The 17,786-nt window shown below is 36.6% G+C and overlaps 1 protein-coding gene and 1 long non-coding RNA gene across 3 annotated transcripts; both read left to right on the plus strand.

The window, feature by feature from the left end:
* Nucleotides 1-3,814: 3,814 nt before the first annotated feature.
* Nucleotides 3,815-14,018, plus strand: LOC118798990 (CD276 antigen-like). 2 transcript variants are annotated; one of them, XM_036558652.1, is made up of 6 exons: nucleotides 3,815-3,855; nucleotides 5,562-5,626; nucleotides 7,979-8,353; nucleotides 11,762-12,037; nucleotides 12,829-12,953; nucleotides 13,892-14,018. In XM_036558652.1, exons 2-6 carry the CDS (start codon nucleotides 5,593-5,595, stop codon nucleotides 13,952-13,954), a joined length of 873 nt encoding a protein of 290 aa, XP_036414545.1. In that variant the 5' UTR covers nucleotides 3,815-3,855; nucleotides 5,562-5,592; the 3' UTR covers nucleotides 13,955-14,018. The 2 variants fall into 2 exon arrangements, with proteins under 2 accessions (XP_036414545.1, XP_036414546.1); XM_036558653.1 differs by lacking the exon at nucleotides 3,815-3,855 and adding an exon at nucleotides 6,843-6,996 and having other exon boundaries at nucleotides 5,590-5,626; nucleotides 8,131-8,353.
* A 59-nt stretch (nucleotides 14,019-14,077) lies between these two features.
* LOC118798991 lies at nucleotides 14,078-16,442 on the plus strand. The gene is made up of 2 exons (XR_005006087.1): nucleotides 14,078-14,341; nucleotides 16,316-16,442. It is a non-coding gene; the product is annotated as an uncharacterized LOC118798991 (long non-coding RNA).
* Nucleotides 16,443-17,786: the final 1,344 nt, after the last annotated feature.

Raw genomic sequence — 17,786 nt, forward strand, 5'->3', positions numbered from 1 at the left:
AACTTGTAAATCACGTTTACATTAAAGAAACCAGGGAAATATTTCAGTCACTGTATTCAATTGATTTTTTTTTTTAAACTCCTGCATAAATCGGTAGTTTAAAGTCATTCTGAGTGCTTTGATGTGAAATGGCGGCAGAGAAACTCACTGACCTGGATGTTTGTTAAGCTTATAGATATGATGACAGGATGATAGATATTTTGTTTACTATCTAAAACCATCAGTAAACCTAAACAGTAAATCTGGAAAAAATATGGGTTCTATTTTGCTATTTTGACTGATAGTGCCCTGCACATGTACCTCTCTGCCTATAAAAAAACGTTTTAGGGCAAAAGCTTTTCTCAAAACTACTCTAAACAATGTGTCAAGCATCAGAGAGCTTATTTGTAAATAGTTTGTGTAATAACTTTGTGTGAGGCAGCTTTTAGAAGCATTTAACTCTTCAGACATCTGGTTCCTATCACTACCACTATGAACAACTCTGACTTGTTAAATTTACTGTCCAGCATTTACTGTCTAACTACTCTGAACGATTTTGTTTACATCTTGTCCATTTAGTGTGATCTTTTTAGTTTCAGGAATGAAAAGATAATAAATACAAATAAAAGAAAAATTTCTTTTGCTAGTGTTATCAATAAACAGAATTTTTAGGTTGGTAATATTGGAATCAGTATTAGTGACGTTTTCATATCAGTTGGGCAATAGATAAGTACAGCACGTAAAACTACATCTTTTACACGACATAATACAGTGACCATATGTTTGAATGTTATTTGAGCAAACAATTTTGCTTCCTACAAAACAGTTACTTGAGAACAAGGTCAGACACGACATATTAAAAATCATCATGTGTCCAAACAGTCAAACAAGTTGAAAAAGGAAAAATGAATGAAGAAATATGAGGCTGAGCAATACGAATGCTTTCTTTTCCATAATGCTGTTCGATGCCTTTAACTTCACAGAATAGGACGGCCATGGCAACAAACAAAAAAAGACAGTAACACTCCTTGTTACTGTCTTAATTTTTCTGATGTTTGCTGTGAAGAAATGGAAACTATCTGATTGCCAATGTGATCCGACTACGTGACTAAGCTTTTCCCAGATCAAATGTAAACCAACACAAGCGTTATGTATAAGGGGTGTAGTCAAGTGGTGGTCAGAAAACAATCGCCCTGCGCCTTTGAGATTTGTAACAAGTACTTTGAAGGTCTAAACGAAATTGTATGGGATAAATAGGATTTTTTTCACTTGGAAATGCAATTTAATTACAAGGATATCCCAAAATTTCCAAAGTTGTAATTGAGCTGTTATGAAATAAATCATATAAATAATAAGGTCATTCAGAGTGATTTGATGAAAAATGGCTCATTGTAAAGAAACTTAACTCCTCATTTTTTACAGTGGTGGCCATTGAAACCAGGATTCGTAATGCCTACAGTGCAAATATAGCCATGTATTTGTATCTAAAACTACCAGTGAACCTACACTTTAGCCCTATTTGAACTGGATTAGTTTTACCAAAGCATTCTTATTGGCAAACTTTTCCAGGCTGCTCTGCGCACCGTGATTGAGCCTTTCAGAGCAAGATATAGTTGCTGGATTGATAAACGTTTATGAAGTTCACAGCATCTAGAAGAGCCATTCAAGAGTTTTCTTTAAAGCATTTAGCAGCTTTTAAGCAAGATGTCTTTACATTTGCCTTTGCATACCATTTTCTGGCTGTCCTGTTTTGAAAATTGCCTGCCCCTAGGCATAACCCACCCCAGAAAAGCCCTGTAATTGCTTATTTAACATGCTAGTCAGATGCCTTTTCCTTTCAAAGCATTGGTTCTTGGCCATGTGACAAAATGCACCAGACTCTCTGATGGTAATCAGACTAACCTACACGTCTTGTGAGTTTTTATAAGTAATGATGGTAATGGTGAAACTGTGGCATATCAGAAAAAATAAGTTCATTTGCATATATCCAACTGTTCTGCAGTTTAGCCCCACCTGTTCATACAGAAATTAAAAGGAGTGTTCCAGCTTGGACTGCTTTTTGAACGAGGTCCAATACAGGGTGGCCAATTAGAACAGAGGTAATTTACATATAGCAGTCTTAAAGCACAGTTTCAAAACAGCCTGTTAAGTTTAATTCTAAGCAAAACAGATGAATGAATTTTGAAAATTTTGGTCCTAAAGCCACATCATAAGTGGACTTTAAGGAAGAATATTAGTTGAAAAAACAGTTGGATATGGGCCCTTTGTCAGTAGCACTCCCAACTTTGGACACCAGAGGTCATCATCTCTCAAATTCTGAGGCTGTCACTCCTTCCTCACATCTGTTTCCCCTTTCAGTAATTACCTCTCCTACAAATATCCCTCTCCTACAGCTTTCCTTTGTGAGGCTGTGCCAGTTGTTTTCTCCTAGTAATCCTTAGCTGCCCACTTTTTGACTTGAACTTTTGTACTCTTTTGATTGTTTTGTTTTACCTTGTGTCTGACCCCTGCCTGTTCTTGGACTCTGTTCTTTTGGATCACTGAACTTTTTATTAAACCTGCAGAAGGATCCTTTCATCCTTTTCTACGCCTCCTACTTCACAGTCCTTTATTAAACCACTTTATTGTGTGACGTGACCAAGTTATTAGCCTTTTTAACTAGTGCTGGAGAAAAATATAATGAAACCAAAATGATTCATTCTTAGTTTTCTTTTTCCTGTAGTTATATTTCTGCATATGTTGGTGTTGAGTCTTTTTTTAGGTATGGATGTTCAATTAGTCATTAGATATACAGACTATTCGTTCATCTCATCTTTGTGTGTGCAGTGGACCGTCCCTTATCTTTGACCTGCCTCAGGCCTTGTGGTCTGAGGCTCCCTGAGGCCTATGGCAGCCCAGATCCCCTTGGGCACTGGCCCCCTGGCCTGGTCAGTAATCCATCTCTGTGTTTAAGTGTTCCCCCTGCTCCCAGCACACAATACCCACTGATCAGCTCATTAACAAGCCCTTCCTGACTTGAAGAGGGTATGTTGGTAGCAGGGAAACACTAAGATGTGCAGAGCAGGGGTTTTCTGGAACCAAGGTTGGGAACCTCTGTGCTGAAGGATGCAAGTGAAATGAACGGGGCTCATGGATTTTTTAACAGAATTTTTACTTGTGAAAACAAACATTTTCACGGACAAATTCCCAGTTTTCAATGACATTTTTGCACTTCTAATTGGACATTGTCAAATCCATACATTTTGTCCTCTGTACATTTACCCCTATTCTCTGAGTTAAGTACTCAAAATACAACTATTGCTGCTACATCCAAGCTAACAAACCAGCAAATTTTGTCAGGCGTGGTAGTCAAGTAGCCTAGGCAGTAATAACCTACAGTGTTGTTTTTGTTGTTGGATAATAGTGTTGAAGTATAAATGTAGCCTTACTTGCCTAAAACATCAGTACTTACGTGTTAGCTTGTAGCACGGATGTAGAAATGTGCGTATTTCGACTGCTGGAACCGCCTCTTAATTCAGAGGACCCAGTGCCAATGAATGTGCATACGTGCGTTTGGAGTGGAGGGACGCTGATTGGTTGACATTCGCAGTACTTTGTGGGATATGTAGTTCATTTCAGAAGTTGAAAAAGTACATAGTTTTGTACCTTCGCGTTATTGCCCGTTTGTCAAACATTTTTTGCTCCGAGTAAATGTTTATATTGTAATGATTTATCTCTTAGCTGTCTCGTTCGGTTGGGTGTTTAAAATTCTTTATATGGGTTTTTTTTTTTCATCTATTTTTCACTTCCGCGGAACCAAGGTCACGCGCAGTCTCTTTGGCTTTTAACACCCGGGAAATTTGATCTGTCCTTTCTTCTTGACACGCTACAGCGGAGGTTAGCAGTTCATTTTCATTTCACATTACGGGTCATTAATAACTAGTAATAACATGCTTGCGGCATCGTCTATTAGTGTCAGTACATACATGACTTAATAAGCTGTAATAACTGCAGTTTGGCAGTCAGCTGTCATCAGTGTAGGTTAGACTTAACCACGTTGTGTGAAGTGGATTAGGGTGTGGATGTTTTACAGAGATGTTTCTTTGGATTAAAGTAGGCAGTTCATTTGTACCGTCGTATGCATGTTTTGGAGTATTGTAGAATCATAATGTTATGGATTTATATGTTTATATGTTGTACCCTCACGAGTAGGAGGCTAAGTGTAACTCTGAAAACCTTAATGAATCAGAGGAATTCCATAGATTCTTTAAAATTACTGCATAATTCAATCATCGAGAGGTTAACATTCATTCAGGGTGGTTTGATGTAAAATAGTTCGTTTTAGAGAATTTTGCAGACTCTTTACAGATGTCTTTACAGTGGTGGTGATGGGAACCAGGGGTCACGATGTCTACAACATGCAGCCATTTTCATTTACTATATATTTGACTTACCATTCTTTGGGGACTGTTTTGCCTTAGAGCACACTGTATGTACCCTGCTATGGAGGACCAGATTAGCCAAAATGAAAAATAAATAAAATTAAAAAATAAATGGCTCAGTAAATTAATCAATAAATAAAAATATAGTAAAGTATATATTGCTTATTGTGATTGTAATTCCTAAGTACACACATTTCCTTTTTCTGCAGTTATATATTTCTCAATTTATTCATTTCTGTATTATTTATTTTGTTTTATTAATGCCATTTTTATATTTTTTCCATATCTATATTTTTAACAATTGTTCACTTTATTCTTTGATTCATGTATTCATTTATTTATTTATTTTTCATCAATTCATTTATTTATTTATTAGTTCATTAATTAATTTATTTCTATATTTCTTTGTTCATATGATAATGATGTGACATCATTGACTGACAGCCCCTTTATTAGCATAAGGACAAGGAAATACAGAAATAAATAGAGAAATAAATAAATATATAAATTAATAGTTATGGAAATAAATTAATAAAATAATAGAAAAACAGGAAAAACGTTAATAAAGAAACATATAAATAACAAAAATATAAATACAAAAATTAGTGAGAAGGGAAAATTACTAAATAGACATACATAAATTATTAATATAGTAATTGTTATGTATATTTATTTATTTTTAGATTTATCATCATTATTTTTTGCAATTCTACTTCATATATTATTTTTTTATTTTTAATTTTATTTATTTTTTATTTTTATTTATTTTCATTTTGGCAAATCTGGTCCTCCATACCCTGCAACATAAATGGATTAAAAATAACCTTTTAGACCAAAACCTTCTCAAAACTATTGTAAAACAGTGTCTCAAACATCAGGCAGTGTATTAATGTTTTCATGTAACAGCTTTCTGTAAGGTATTTCTTAGAGATGATAAACTCTTCAGACATCTGGTTCCTGTCAGCACCACTGTGGACAGTTGTGTCTCTGTAAGTTTCTCTAGAACTGAGCATTTCTCACCAATCCGCTGTGAATGAGTTTGTTTACATCTTAAGGGTATAATTGTTCAGAAATGTTAAGGTCTACTTTATTGACAGTGGAAAAAAATCTGTTAATGATACAATGAATGATTTTCTTTTCTTCCTCTCTTTTCTTCTTCAGGGTGTGAGTATAATAGTACAATATAAATACTATGTTACTCCACATATCATGGATAATATTGACTGGTAGGAACTGTTATGTCCTGTAAAATATCAAATGAATCATTCATTTCACTGCACTTCGGTTCTCTGGCTTCACATTTCAGCATAGAAATGAAAATATCTAAAATTTAGACTCAATTCCAAAAGCAGTCTATAGGAAACAAGTGAAACACTAGAATGAATGCAGAAAGATCAGTTGATAATTCAGTACAGGGGTGGTCTCTGGCTTTACTTGTCTCTTAAATTTTACCATATTTGTCAGTTTTAGATACCACTAGTTTAGATGCCAAACTAACTACTCTCACAGTTTCTTTTTCCTGTCTGTCGTCAATACAACAGACAGGATTTGTTTCAATCATGAGTCACCATGTGCTTCTGTTCAGTTAGGAGGAAAAGTAAAGCAGTTCAAGGTTCAAGTTTCTAGAAGTTAGAGTTTATTCTTATGTCAAGAGTTCTGTGTTTATATTAGGTTCTTTCAGCTTACTTAGTAAAAGATGAGGCTGGGCCTCCTTTGTAAAACGATTTACAAAAGTGCTGTGTTGTCCACTCAGAGAAAGTATTCTTAGCTAAAGCGAACAGGTTACAGTCATGGATGTATGATATATTGGTTGGTAATATATTGTTTGCCAATAAATATGCGATTATTATCATCTCAATACTGAAATTTTGGGTGGTAATTACAACAGTAAACTTGCCACCCGGAAGCAGAAGCTAGTGTAGTCACTCATGGTGGGCGTTACCGTCTAGACCCCCACTGTCAGTTTACTGTAACAGCCGCTGGCGGCTATAATTTACCAGCACGGTCTGGGTTTCCCGAAAGCAGCTCAGCACAGAAATGATTCTTAAATGACAGAGAGCATCACACTGAACAATCATTACGTCAGTTAAGATAATCTTAACACTACGTAGCTTTTGGGAGACTGGGCCCTGAATAGTGACAGAAAACAGAAAACAATTTGAAAAGGAATTTTTCAGAAATTCCACATAATCAAATGGTTGAGACACAAGCAGAGTCATTTAAAGAGGTTTGATGGGAAATGCGCAGGTCAGAATTGTAGTGGTGGTAATAAGAATCAGGTGTCTGAAGAAGTTAATGCCTCTGAAATGTTTTGGTTTCAGGTTTCAAGTTAGCTAATAGTACAGGTTACAGTTATGGACGTATGATATATCGGTGGATGATATATTGCATGTAATAGTTAGATATATGCTGCCTGGCGTCTAATACATTGTTTTATTATAGGTTTGTGGTAAAGTTTTGCCCCCTGGTTCGTATCCCCACCACTGTAAAGAAATCAGAGTCTGAAAGTTTCTCCACAGCAGTGGTCACCAACAGCCGCAAATTGCACATTGTCCCAGAAGTTCCTCATTTAATGGGAAACATGATAATTCAAAAAGTAAGAAAACAATTTTTGAATTTGCTAAAAAAAACAAAACTTCAGTCCCCCAACTGGATATGTAGGCCATAATATGGAAATACAGTGGTCATATGAAAAATAATGATGTGAATTAGCTAAACCTATTAGGCCTGATCTCTGTGCTCAGGTTTGTCTCGGCATGGCAAAAACAAGTGACTGTGCAGTGCAGTATGTGAAACATTGAATAAATTGTATTGTACTGTAGTTTTTTGAAAAAATTGGCATTACAAAGTTTTTTGTCAGTCATCCTCTGTAACGTATCCTCAGAAAAAACAATATTGTGATTTCTGCAGTTATCTGATTATTCAAACGGTCAATCCGATGAAGAAATCCCATAAAGAGAGTGGGATTTTTAGCTCAGTAATCAGATTTCTCAGTGCATATAAACTCTTACTCTGATTTCTTTCGGATTTCTCAGTATAATAAGTTATAATAAGTTAATAAGTTATAATAAGTTATTTCTCAGTGTAAGATATAAGTAAGCAGCGTTGCCACAAGGCACAGCAAAACACTTTTGGAGCGGTGCTAAAACCAAACACGAAATGAAGGGTTTAAATATTCTTCATCTTCTAAATGATGTATGTTCATGTTTTCAGGTAAAGTCGCGCGATGTTTTAAAAAACAGCTGTGGCATGAAGTTTTACATTGCGTTTATGTCATGTCTCCTTCTGTGAGTTTATTGGCTGGTTGTAAAGCAGAAATCAGATTACTGCCTGACTCATGTCGACCCAGAGTTTCCATTATCTGATTACTGAAGTTCATGTAAATGTGTTGATCAGATTACTGACAAAATCTGTTTATTTTTTATCTGCGCATTTAAACACACTCATTATTTTTTTTGTCATATAGCCCCTAGTGTGAGTGTGTTATGGCAATGGTAAAAATAACAAATAAATGGTAAAAATAACAAAAAATAACTTCAATAAACCTGCATCCTAACTTTACTTCTCCCATCACCAAGTCTTTGGTATATTAATGCTTCCAGTGTACCCTCTTCAGATACCACCAGAAGAAGGTACAGTAGTAGTTCCACCAGGTGGAAGTGCTATTTTCAGCTGTTCATTCACTGCAACTAACAGTCTGAATCTTACCAACTTAATCATAAACTGGCAGCATGGAGACACGGTGGTCCACAGCTTTTACCTAGGTAGAGATCAACTAGAGCGTCAGGGACAGATCTACAAGGGACGGACACGCTTGCTTATGGATCAGGTGTTGAAGGGAAACGCATCACTTTCGCTGAACAATGTCCAGCAACACCATCATGGAGAATACACCTGCGATGTTAACAATGAAACAGGTGAAACCAAAAAGAGGGTACGACTCATTGTGGCAGGTAAGGGATTAACCGCTCATTTTATACAGATCAGATACCATCATATGCAAAACACCCCTAGTCAAATGTTGATAGAAACAATAACAGACTTAAATATGGCTTTTTTCTGCAAAAGAATTCACTTTTTTTTGTTTTTTGACTGAAAATGGGCCATAACTTTTGAACACATTTTATGTTCCCCAATATGTTACATGTTAAATATAGCAAATACACAGTAATTGTAGATTAAAATGTGTAGATGTGTTAACTTATTTTCAGTCAGAAAAACAACAAAACGTTATTTGATAAGGGTGCACAAACTTTTGCATATGATTGTCTATCCGGTTTCTGCTTCTGGAGAGCTGCACTTACTGGCCTCTCCTACTTTGTTGTTCTGTGTTGCTGGTCTACAGTGACTGTAGCATATCTTTTGTGCAAACAAAGCTGATTCTTATCACAGGTAAAGGGGTCCTAAAATGCCTGTATCTGTGGTAAAATCACTGTAAGGTACGACTTCACATGGCTTATTGCTTTTATAAAACCGCGGTCAACATAGCATGATAAAGTACACAGTTTTTAGAATGTATATATTAATAATAATATTTGAGAAAGTGTTTCACCACGAAATGCAGTTTCTTTAGAGTATGTTGTTGTCAAGGAATCCATGGACTTCTGAAAGAGAACATGTACACAATTTAATGCAAAAACCTTCGCTTTGTAAGTAGTCTTTGCCCATGAAATTACCATTGTTACAACAATGGTAATTTCCTTTTGGGCCTTTCCAGTCTTGTTTAGCATCAAGCTAACTGTTGTATAGCTGTAGCACACTATATAGAAAGGAGGCAACTGTTTAAGATTCAGCAGTTTTATAAAAAATCATGTAGTAAGTACTTTAAGTCAAAAACTGTAATATCACTGGAAGAGTTATTGAACCTGTTAGCAATGTTTTAGCCTGTTAGCTAGCTGCTCAGCCTAATTCTACTTAAAAACATAAGTTTTCATCTCTTAATGTTACAACAAAATTGGGTTCTTACTTCATCAGTACACACAGTGCTCCATGCAAGAGCAATACAGAATTCACTTGTGAGCAGGCCATAAGTGTGCGTATAGTAGGGGTGGGAATCTCTAGGCACCTCACGATTCGATTCGATTACGATTCAGAGGCTGCGATACGATTATAAAACGATTATCGATGCATCTCGATGCATCTTTTTTTCTATACAGGATTTCTATTTTCTCACTGTGTGAGGACTTGGTAGTTTTAAAACAAAGTATTTGTAATGATCCATAGTGCATTTACTTCCAATATCTTTTATTAATAAATCAAATGGAAGTGATTTGGTAAGTGAACTAGAAGGCTCTCATTCACTCCTTTTGTTTGGAGCACATGAGACGCAGACTGCCACTTATCTGTGACAAAATGCGCTGTTACGTTGACATAAGATTCTGTGGCATTGGGTGTCCATGAATCACGTTACAGCTTTTCTACCTGTTTAATTTAGTGATTCCACAATGTTGGTTTTAGTGTCGTTGTAGAGAGTGGGGGGGTCGCTGTGTCAGTAAAATATCTTCGAGACTGGACGCTGTATCTCGGCTCCAAAGTGTCCAACATAGTGCGAAAGCCCTGGTTCTCAACGACTGAGAACAGACGCAAATCCTCAGCAATAAAAGTTGCCTTAGAATTTGTAGTTCGCTTCACCCTTTCCGATTTGGGTGGAAGCTTTGACATCGCTTGCTCGATGGTCCTCTGGTTGGAAGCAACTACGACCAGACGGAAAATGGGTGGAAACGTAATATGGTTTCTAATGTTTGTCGTTTCCAAAATATTTTAGTAGTTAATAGCCCTTGTCCAGGTTCTAAAGCTGTTTTAACAGTAGATGGTCTTAAGCGCTGCTAATTCACCTCCCTATAACCCTGAAGGTTGGCGTGCAGACTGCAGGCCACATACCAACACAGCCTTGCCTAGCTAGTATCTAATGAAAAGGCAAAGAGAGAGATTTAAGACAAACGTTTGGAGACGAATGGACTTATTCGCATTTATAAGAACCGCAGTTGGTTTCCTAGTATGTTAAATATGCAACGAGAGACTGTCAAACACTAAAAAGTTGCGAAGATGAAGTCAGATTCTCTTTCGAATTTTCCCGGTCCACCTTAAATGGTGCCGCATTTATGTTCCGGTCGCCTCAGGCAGAATTTAAGGTGGAACGGGAAAATTCAAACAAGAAGCTGGAGAATGAGAAGCGACTTCAGCCTCGTAAAACAGTCCAATGTTAAGAGACGCTTTACAAGAAACTCTTCTACTTTTGAAGAAAAGTTTCCTGGCGGGGATGTAAGGAAAGCGGCTATAACTAAAGCTTAAAGCAGAGCAAAGTAGCTAAGTCTGCATTTTCGTTTATATTTCTTAACCTATACTAGGAGATCAGCACATACTGAGACATACCAGACATAAATGTTGTGGCTCCCAAACTGGTTTGATTTTTGTTAAAAGGACAAAATGGCTCTTCTTAACATTTGTGCTGTGACTCCTGATCTAACCTGGCTTTTAATGCAGAGGGAGCCAGTCGGATTTCTCACTCATCCAGTTGTGTTTTTGTTATGTGCCGCCACAGAGTGTCTGGGTGCTGCACTTCCGCACATCCGCACTTCCAAGTTCCACCTTTTGCGTTCCGTCAACATTACGTTATAAATTAAAATTTAGAAAATCAATTTTTGACATTTGTGAATCGATTCAGAATCATCCACGTCTGCATCGCGCTGCATCTAAGAATCAATTCCCCCCACCCATAGCGTATAGTGATTATTTTACACTCAGGGCCTTCAGAGAAAGCCGAATAATTTCTGGGAACCATCACATTTTCATTTCCAATGGGTGGGACAAATTTTGTGAGGGGAAAAAACGTCACTTTAGTCCTTCTGGACGTCCCAGATACGTCACAGACTGAATACGAGTGCCAACTTAATCAGGGGGTGGTTAGAAACTGAAAACAGTGGCAGCAGCTCTATGCCAGCCTCTCTGCTGAAAGAGTAACTGTGAAACTGCTATAAGGTAAACTAGTTAACCTATTAACATATATATGCTAATATGTCTGTCACAAGTCTGAACATATGTAGTGTATTTTACAAATTTCAAATGTCTGTATTTAATCTCAAACTGCTTTTTCCGTCTCACCTTAATTGTTGCAGCAGTTAAATTCTTGTGCCAACAGATTTTCTATTCCATCTTAAACGCTGCAGCAGTTACATTCTGGTGCACTCTTTAAGTATGAATGGAAAATCAGAATAGGTTTATTAGTTTCTTGGGGTAAAGGGAAAATTGTCAACATTTGGCCAAAGAATTATTTCAGGATATGTAGAAACTGTGTAAACTTCATGCACTTTACTACGATCAATGATTTAATATGCCTAATAAGTCTTTCCCTCCAATCCCAGCTCCTTACGAAGACCCACAGATGGCTGTTCACTACACCTGCAACGATGTAGTTGTTACCCTGTCGTCATCTCAGGGTTTTCCTGAGCCCACTGTGTCTTGGAAGCATCCAGTTGGGAGAAATGTCACAACCACAGAGCTGGACACTAAGGGGTTCTACAGAGTACAGAGCAACCTGACCTTTAGCTTCAACACTACACAGACTGTTATTGTTGAAATGAGTCTGGACATACTCTCTCAACGTTTCATCAGGGAAATAACACTTCATCCCCTACAAGGTATTTAATCTACAAATCTTGTTGACCAGGTGCACAATGGTCTGTTTTCAACAGTCTGTGAAAGTTCCCTTAGTTATAAAGCTCCCTTAGATCCAGCTCCCTTAGTTATAAAGCTCCCTTAGATCCAGCTCCCTTAGATCCAGTTCCCTTAGTTATAAAGCTCCCTTAGATCCAGCTCCCTTAGATCCAGCTCCCTTAGTTATAAAGCTCCCTTAGATCCAGCTCCCTTAGATCCAGTTCCCTTAGTTATAAAGCTCCCTTAGATCCAGCTCCCTTAGATCCAGTTCCCTTAGTTATAAAGCTCCCTTAGATCCAGCTCCCTTAGATCCAGTTCCCTTAGTTATAAAGCTCCCTTAGATATAATTGCTTCCTCCATAAAACTTTCAGTCGATGCTACAGGTTTTTTTTATGTTTAATAAGGAGGAGGTTTTAGAAATGCAAACTTCCCCTTCAAATGAGTTAACAGTAGCACTGGAGCTAGAGGACCAGAACTTTTTCAACAAAAAAGTGCATTAATATTCATCTTTACACACAGTGTTTTAATCACAAACATGAGTGCTGTAGAGTCCCGAATGATTTAGCAAGCTGTCCAAAGCTAATTTAAAAACCCTAATATTATTCCATAATGTCATTTACCATTAGACGTAGTACTAAAATGATCTTTAGCAAATGCCCTACAACCAGTACAAATCTGTTTAGTAGTAGATTTACTACTGAGCCTTCACATAGTTTAATCCCAGATTTTATCAGCTTGTCGTTCTAGATTTTCAACCTTTCTGTTTTCTTTACAGGATGCCATGTCAGCCATCCTGTGCATATCAGGAGTAAAGTTCTTCTTATTCTTACTCTATTGGTGTATATTTTGGTATTGCTGTTGCTCCTCATCACAACAGGCAGAGTGAGCACATCAGAAAAGGTAACTAACGGGTTCCTAAATTCCCTTAAGCTCCTGCCAGTATTGCTTCTGGTACTTTTTATATCTACTGATACGTTTATTACGCTGCTACCTTAAATTCACTGAGACCTTAAAAACGCTGCTACCTTAAATCTATTGGTAAATTTAATTCAGTAGTACCTTAAATCCACTGCTACCTTAAATTCACTGGTACCTTAAATTCTCTGTAGCCTTAATTGCACTGCTATGTTAATTATGCTGCTACCTTAAATATGCTGCTACCTCAAAAATGTTGTTACTTTAAATACCCTGCTACCTTATATTCAATGCTACCTTAAAATCATTGATGCCTGAAATGCACTGCTGCCTTTTGTCACCTAACGTAATAAAAATGCTTAGAGTAAAATCACTAAACGCATGAGCTGAGACTGAACTGATGTATAATCTGTGTATTTGAATAATATAGTTAAGACCTTGTAGTTTATCTATGAGAAAGGAGACAGCATTGCTTGACTTCAGTACCTTTGCTTGATCTACACCTGTTGTAAGTGGATGGATATAGTGTTTAAATCATATTAGCTCTGTGCTTTATACAAACATCGAAGAGATAGCTACTGTTTGCCACTTTGACCTAATAACCATTTGACCAAATAACCCTAACCCCCCTCCCTACACCCATTACAGGCTTAGCCCTCTTATCTCTGAAGCTGTAAGGATGCCCCTGCTTTCAGCTCTCTTACTGTGCCTTTAATTTGTTTATTTATTTGTATTCTTGATCTTTTTCTCATAACTAATCCTAAAAATGGGTATATAGAGGGTTTAAAATGTGTTGTGATTTAACTTTTCAATTTAGTGTCAGTAAAGTTGTGGAAATAATAATTAATAATAATAATAATAATAATAATAAAAAGTTCAAAATTTTCTTTCTCAAAGTAAGTGTTGTTTTTTGCTTTTGCTAGGATTCTTCTTCTGCTTCTTCTTCCTCCTCTGTCCTAAAACTGATTGTGGAGAAGACACTGTAAGGCATCCAAACACCATTCTGAAATAAAGAAGAAGGCTTTTTCTCCCTTCCACAAGAACTCAGCAGCTGAAGTCTTTTCATCTACTTTCTTTTATTTTTGATTGAATACCCTTTTTATTTCTGTTTATTTTATTTTTGTTTGTTTTTGTAAGTGATTAAGACAATAATTAGAACAAAACCACAGCACAGAATAGTTTAGATTTAAAAAAAACATCATATGTCGGGGCTTTGGGCAAGGAAGAGAATAGCTCTTGGTCCCGACATAATTGGTGACCCTGTAACGGGGACAGGTGACGAACCTGAAAGACCGCTGTGTTATCGATAGTGGACCGCCACCCCGTGACCCTGTGAAAAAAGAGACTGCCCACAAGCGCGCTAAGAGTAAAAGGTAAGCAGACACCTGTTTAAAAAGCTCTGCTTTAAATGTGGGAACAGGCTTTGTTCACTGGGTTATGTGGTCGCTGATGCTTAATGATGAAATAGCTCTAAGAGTGATTTATGACTGAGGTGCAGTGAGAAAGGTAGTGAGCCACCTGAGAAGGGAGGAAAATGAAAAAAGAAAAAATATAAAAAGGAGTAATAGTTAGAAAAAATCAGGTGGACAAATTAAGTAGTTTTATGTTGTGATGATATAGTGATTGGAGTCAGCCGCCGGTTGACAAAAAACAGTGTATGAAGAAAAAGCGCACCAGAGGAATAAAGAGATTGAGAAAAAGGAATAAAGAGATAGAGAGAGGGGAAAAAAAAGCATGCTATAGAGAAAAAAGCGCTAAGAGATAAATGTTAAATGTTTGTCTGAAAGTGTGGCCATACAAAAAGTTGTAAAAAAAAAAAAAAAATTGCTGTTGGGAAAGAAAAGGAAACTGTAAACTACTAAATGATTGAAATACAGAACTTAAAAAAACAGATGAAACTTAAAAGTAAGGTCAAATATAAGCAACTGACAATAACAGCTATATCAGTGATGAGTGTAAATGTAAACGGTGATAGAGTTTAATAAACGAAAATGGAAGTTAATTGAGATATGGATAGGACCTGATTTAATTTACATAAATAAAGCGTGGCTGACGAAGTATATGAAAAAAAGCTCTCGGTTCCTCGATAGAGAGTAGAGTGATTATTTATGGATAATCAACTTTTAATGGAGACACAAGGTGTTCAAACTCAATTTTGGCTTGAAAACTTACAAAGATGCAGAAGGGAGAGAGAGTTGGCAATCATCAGTGTTGATTAGTGAAAAATTATGGCAGCTGACCCGAGTGGCTTAATTGGGATGAAGCGCAAACTGTGTTCATCACCATAGTTTGCAAGGGAGAATTAAACTGATTTGGAACAAAAAACATCTAGCTCCTTTGTTAAATAAATTTGTTCCTAAATTCCCTTAAGCTCCTGCCAGTATTGCTTCTGGTACATTTTATATCTACTGATACGTTTTATTACGCTGCTACCTTAAATTCACTGAGACCTGCAATAGACTCGTATCTTAAATCGAGTGATATGTTTCATACACTGCCACCTTACATCCACTAGAACCTTAAAAACGCTGCTACCTTAAATCTATTGGTGAATTTAATTCAGTAGTACCTTAAATCCACTGCTACCTTAAATTCACTGGTACCTTAAATTCTCTGTAGCCTTAATTGCACTGCTATGTTAATTATGCTGCTACCTTAAATATGCTGCTACCTCAAAAATGTTGTTACTTTAAATACCCTGCTACCTTATATTCAATGCTACCTTAAAATCACTGATGCCTGAAATGCACTGCTGCCTTTTGTCACCTGACGTAATAAAAATGCTTAGAGTAAAATCACTAAACGCATGAGCTGAGACTGAACTGATGTATAATCTGTGTATTTGAATAATATAGTTAAGACCTTGTAGTTTATCTATGAGAAAGGAGACAGCATTGCTTGACTTCAGTACCTTTGCTTGATCTGCACCTGTTGTAAGTGGATGGATATAGTGTTTAAATCATATTAGCTCTGTGCTTTATACAAACGTCGAAGAGATATCTACTGTTTGCCACTTTGACCTAATAACCATTTGACCAAATAACCCTAACCCCCCTCCCTACACCCATTACAGGCTTAGCCCTCTTATCTCTGAAGCTGTAAGGATGCCCCTGCTTTCAGCTCTCTTACTGTGCCTTTAATTTGTTTATTTGTATTCTTGATCTTTTTCTCATAACTAATCCTAAAAATGGGTATATAGAGGGTTTAAAATGTGTTGTGATTTAACTTTTCAATTTAGTGTCAGTAAAGTTGTGGAAATAATAATTAATAATAATAATAATAATAATAATAATAAAAAGTTCAAAATTTTCTTTCTCAAAGTAAGTGTTGTTTTTTGCTTTTGCTAGGATTCTTCTTCTGCTTCTTCTTCCTCCTCTGTCCTAAAACTGATTGTGGAGAAGACACTGTAAGGCATCCAAACACCATTCTGAAATAAAGAAGAAGGCTTTTTCTCCCTTCCACAAGAACTCAGCAGCTGAAGTCTTTTCATCTACTTTCTTTTATTTTTGATTGAATACCCTTTTTATTTCTGTTTATTTTATTTTTGTTTGTTTTTGTAAGTGATTAAGACAATAATTAGAACAAAACCACAGCACAGAATAGTTTAGATTAAAAAAAACATCATATGTCGGGGCTTTGGGCAAGGAAGAGAATAGCTCTTGGTCCCGACATAATTGGTGACCCTGTAACGGGGACAGGTGACGAACCTGAAAGACCGCTGTGTTATCGATAGTGGACCGCCACCCCGTGACCCTGTGAAAAAAGAGACTGCCCACAAGCGCGCTAAGAGTAAAGGTAAGCAGACACCTGTTTAAAAAGCTCTGCTTTAAATGTGGGAACAGGCTTTGTTCACTGGGTTATGTGGTCGCTGATGCTTAATGATGAAATAGCTCTAAGAGTGATTTATGACTGAGGTGCAGTGAGAAAGGTAGTGAGCCACCTGAGAAGGGAGGAAAATGAAAAAAGAAAAAATATAAAAAGGAGTAATAGTTAGAAAAAATCAGGTGGACAAATTAAGTAGTTTTATGTTGTGATGATATAGTGATTGGAGTCAGCCGCCGGTTGACAAAAAACAGTGTATGAAGAAAAAGCGCACCAGAGGAATAAAGAGATTGAGAAAAAGGAATAAAGAGATAGAGAGAGGGGAAAAAAAAGCATGCTATAGAGAAAAAAGCGCTAAGAGATAAATGTTAAATGTTTGTCTGAAAGTGTGGCCATACAAAAAGTTGTATTGCTGTTGGGAAAGAAAAGGAAACTGTAAACTACTAAATGATTGAAATACAGAACTTAAAAAAACAGATGAAACTTAAAAGTAAGGTCAAATATAAGCAACTGACAATAACAGCTATATCAGTGATGAGTGTAAATGTAAACGGTGATAGAGTTTAATAAACGAAAATGGAAGTTAATTGAGATATGGATAGGACCTGATTTAATTTACATAAATAAAGCGTGGCTGACGAAGTATATGAAAAAAAGCTCTCGGTTCCTCGATAGAGAGTAGAGTGATTATTTATGGATAATCAACTTTTAATGGAGACACAAGGTGTTCAAACTCAATTTTGGCTTGAAAACTTACAAAGATGCAGAAGGGAGAGAGAGTTGGCAATCATCAGTGTTGATTAGTGAAAAATTATGGCAGCTGACCCGAGTGGCTTAATTGGGATGAAGCGCAAACTGTGTTCATCACCATAGTTTGCAAGGGAGAATTAAACTGATTTGGAACAAAAAACATCTAGCTCCTTTGTTAAATAAATTTGTTCCTAAATTCCCTTAAGCTCCTGCCAGTATTGCTTCTGGTACATTTTATATCTACTG

The sequence above is a fragment of the Colossoma macropomum genome, unplaced genomic scaffold, assembly GCF_904425465.1.
Source record: "Colossoma macropomum unplaced genomic scaffold, Colossoma_macropomum, whole genome shotgun sequence".
In the NCBI taxonomy this organism is placed as follows: Eukaryota; Metazoa; Chordata; class Actinopteri; order Characiformes; family Serrasalmidae; genus Colossoma; species Colossoma macropomum.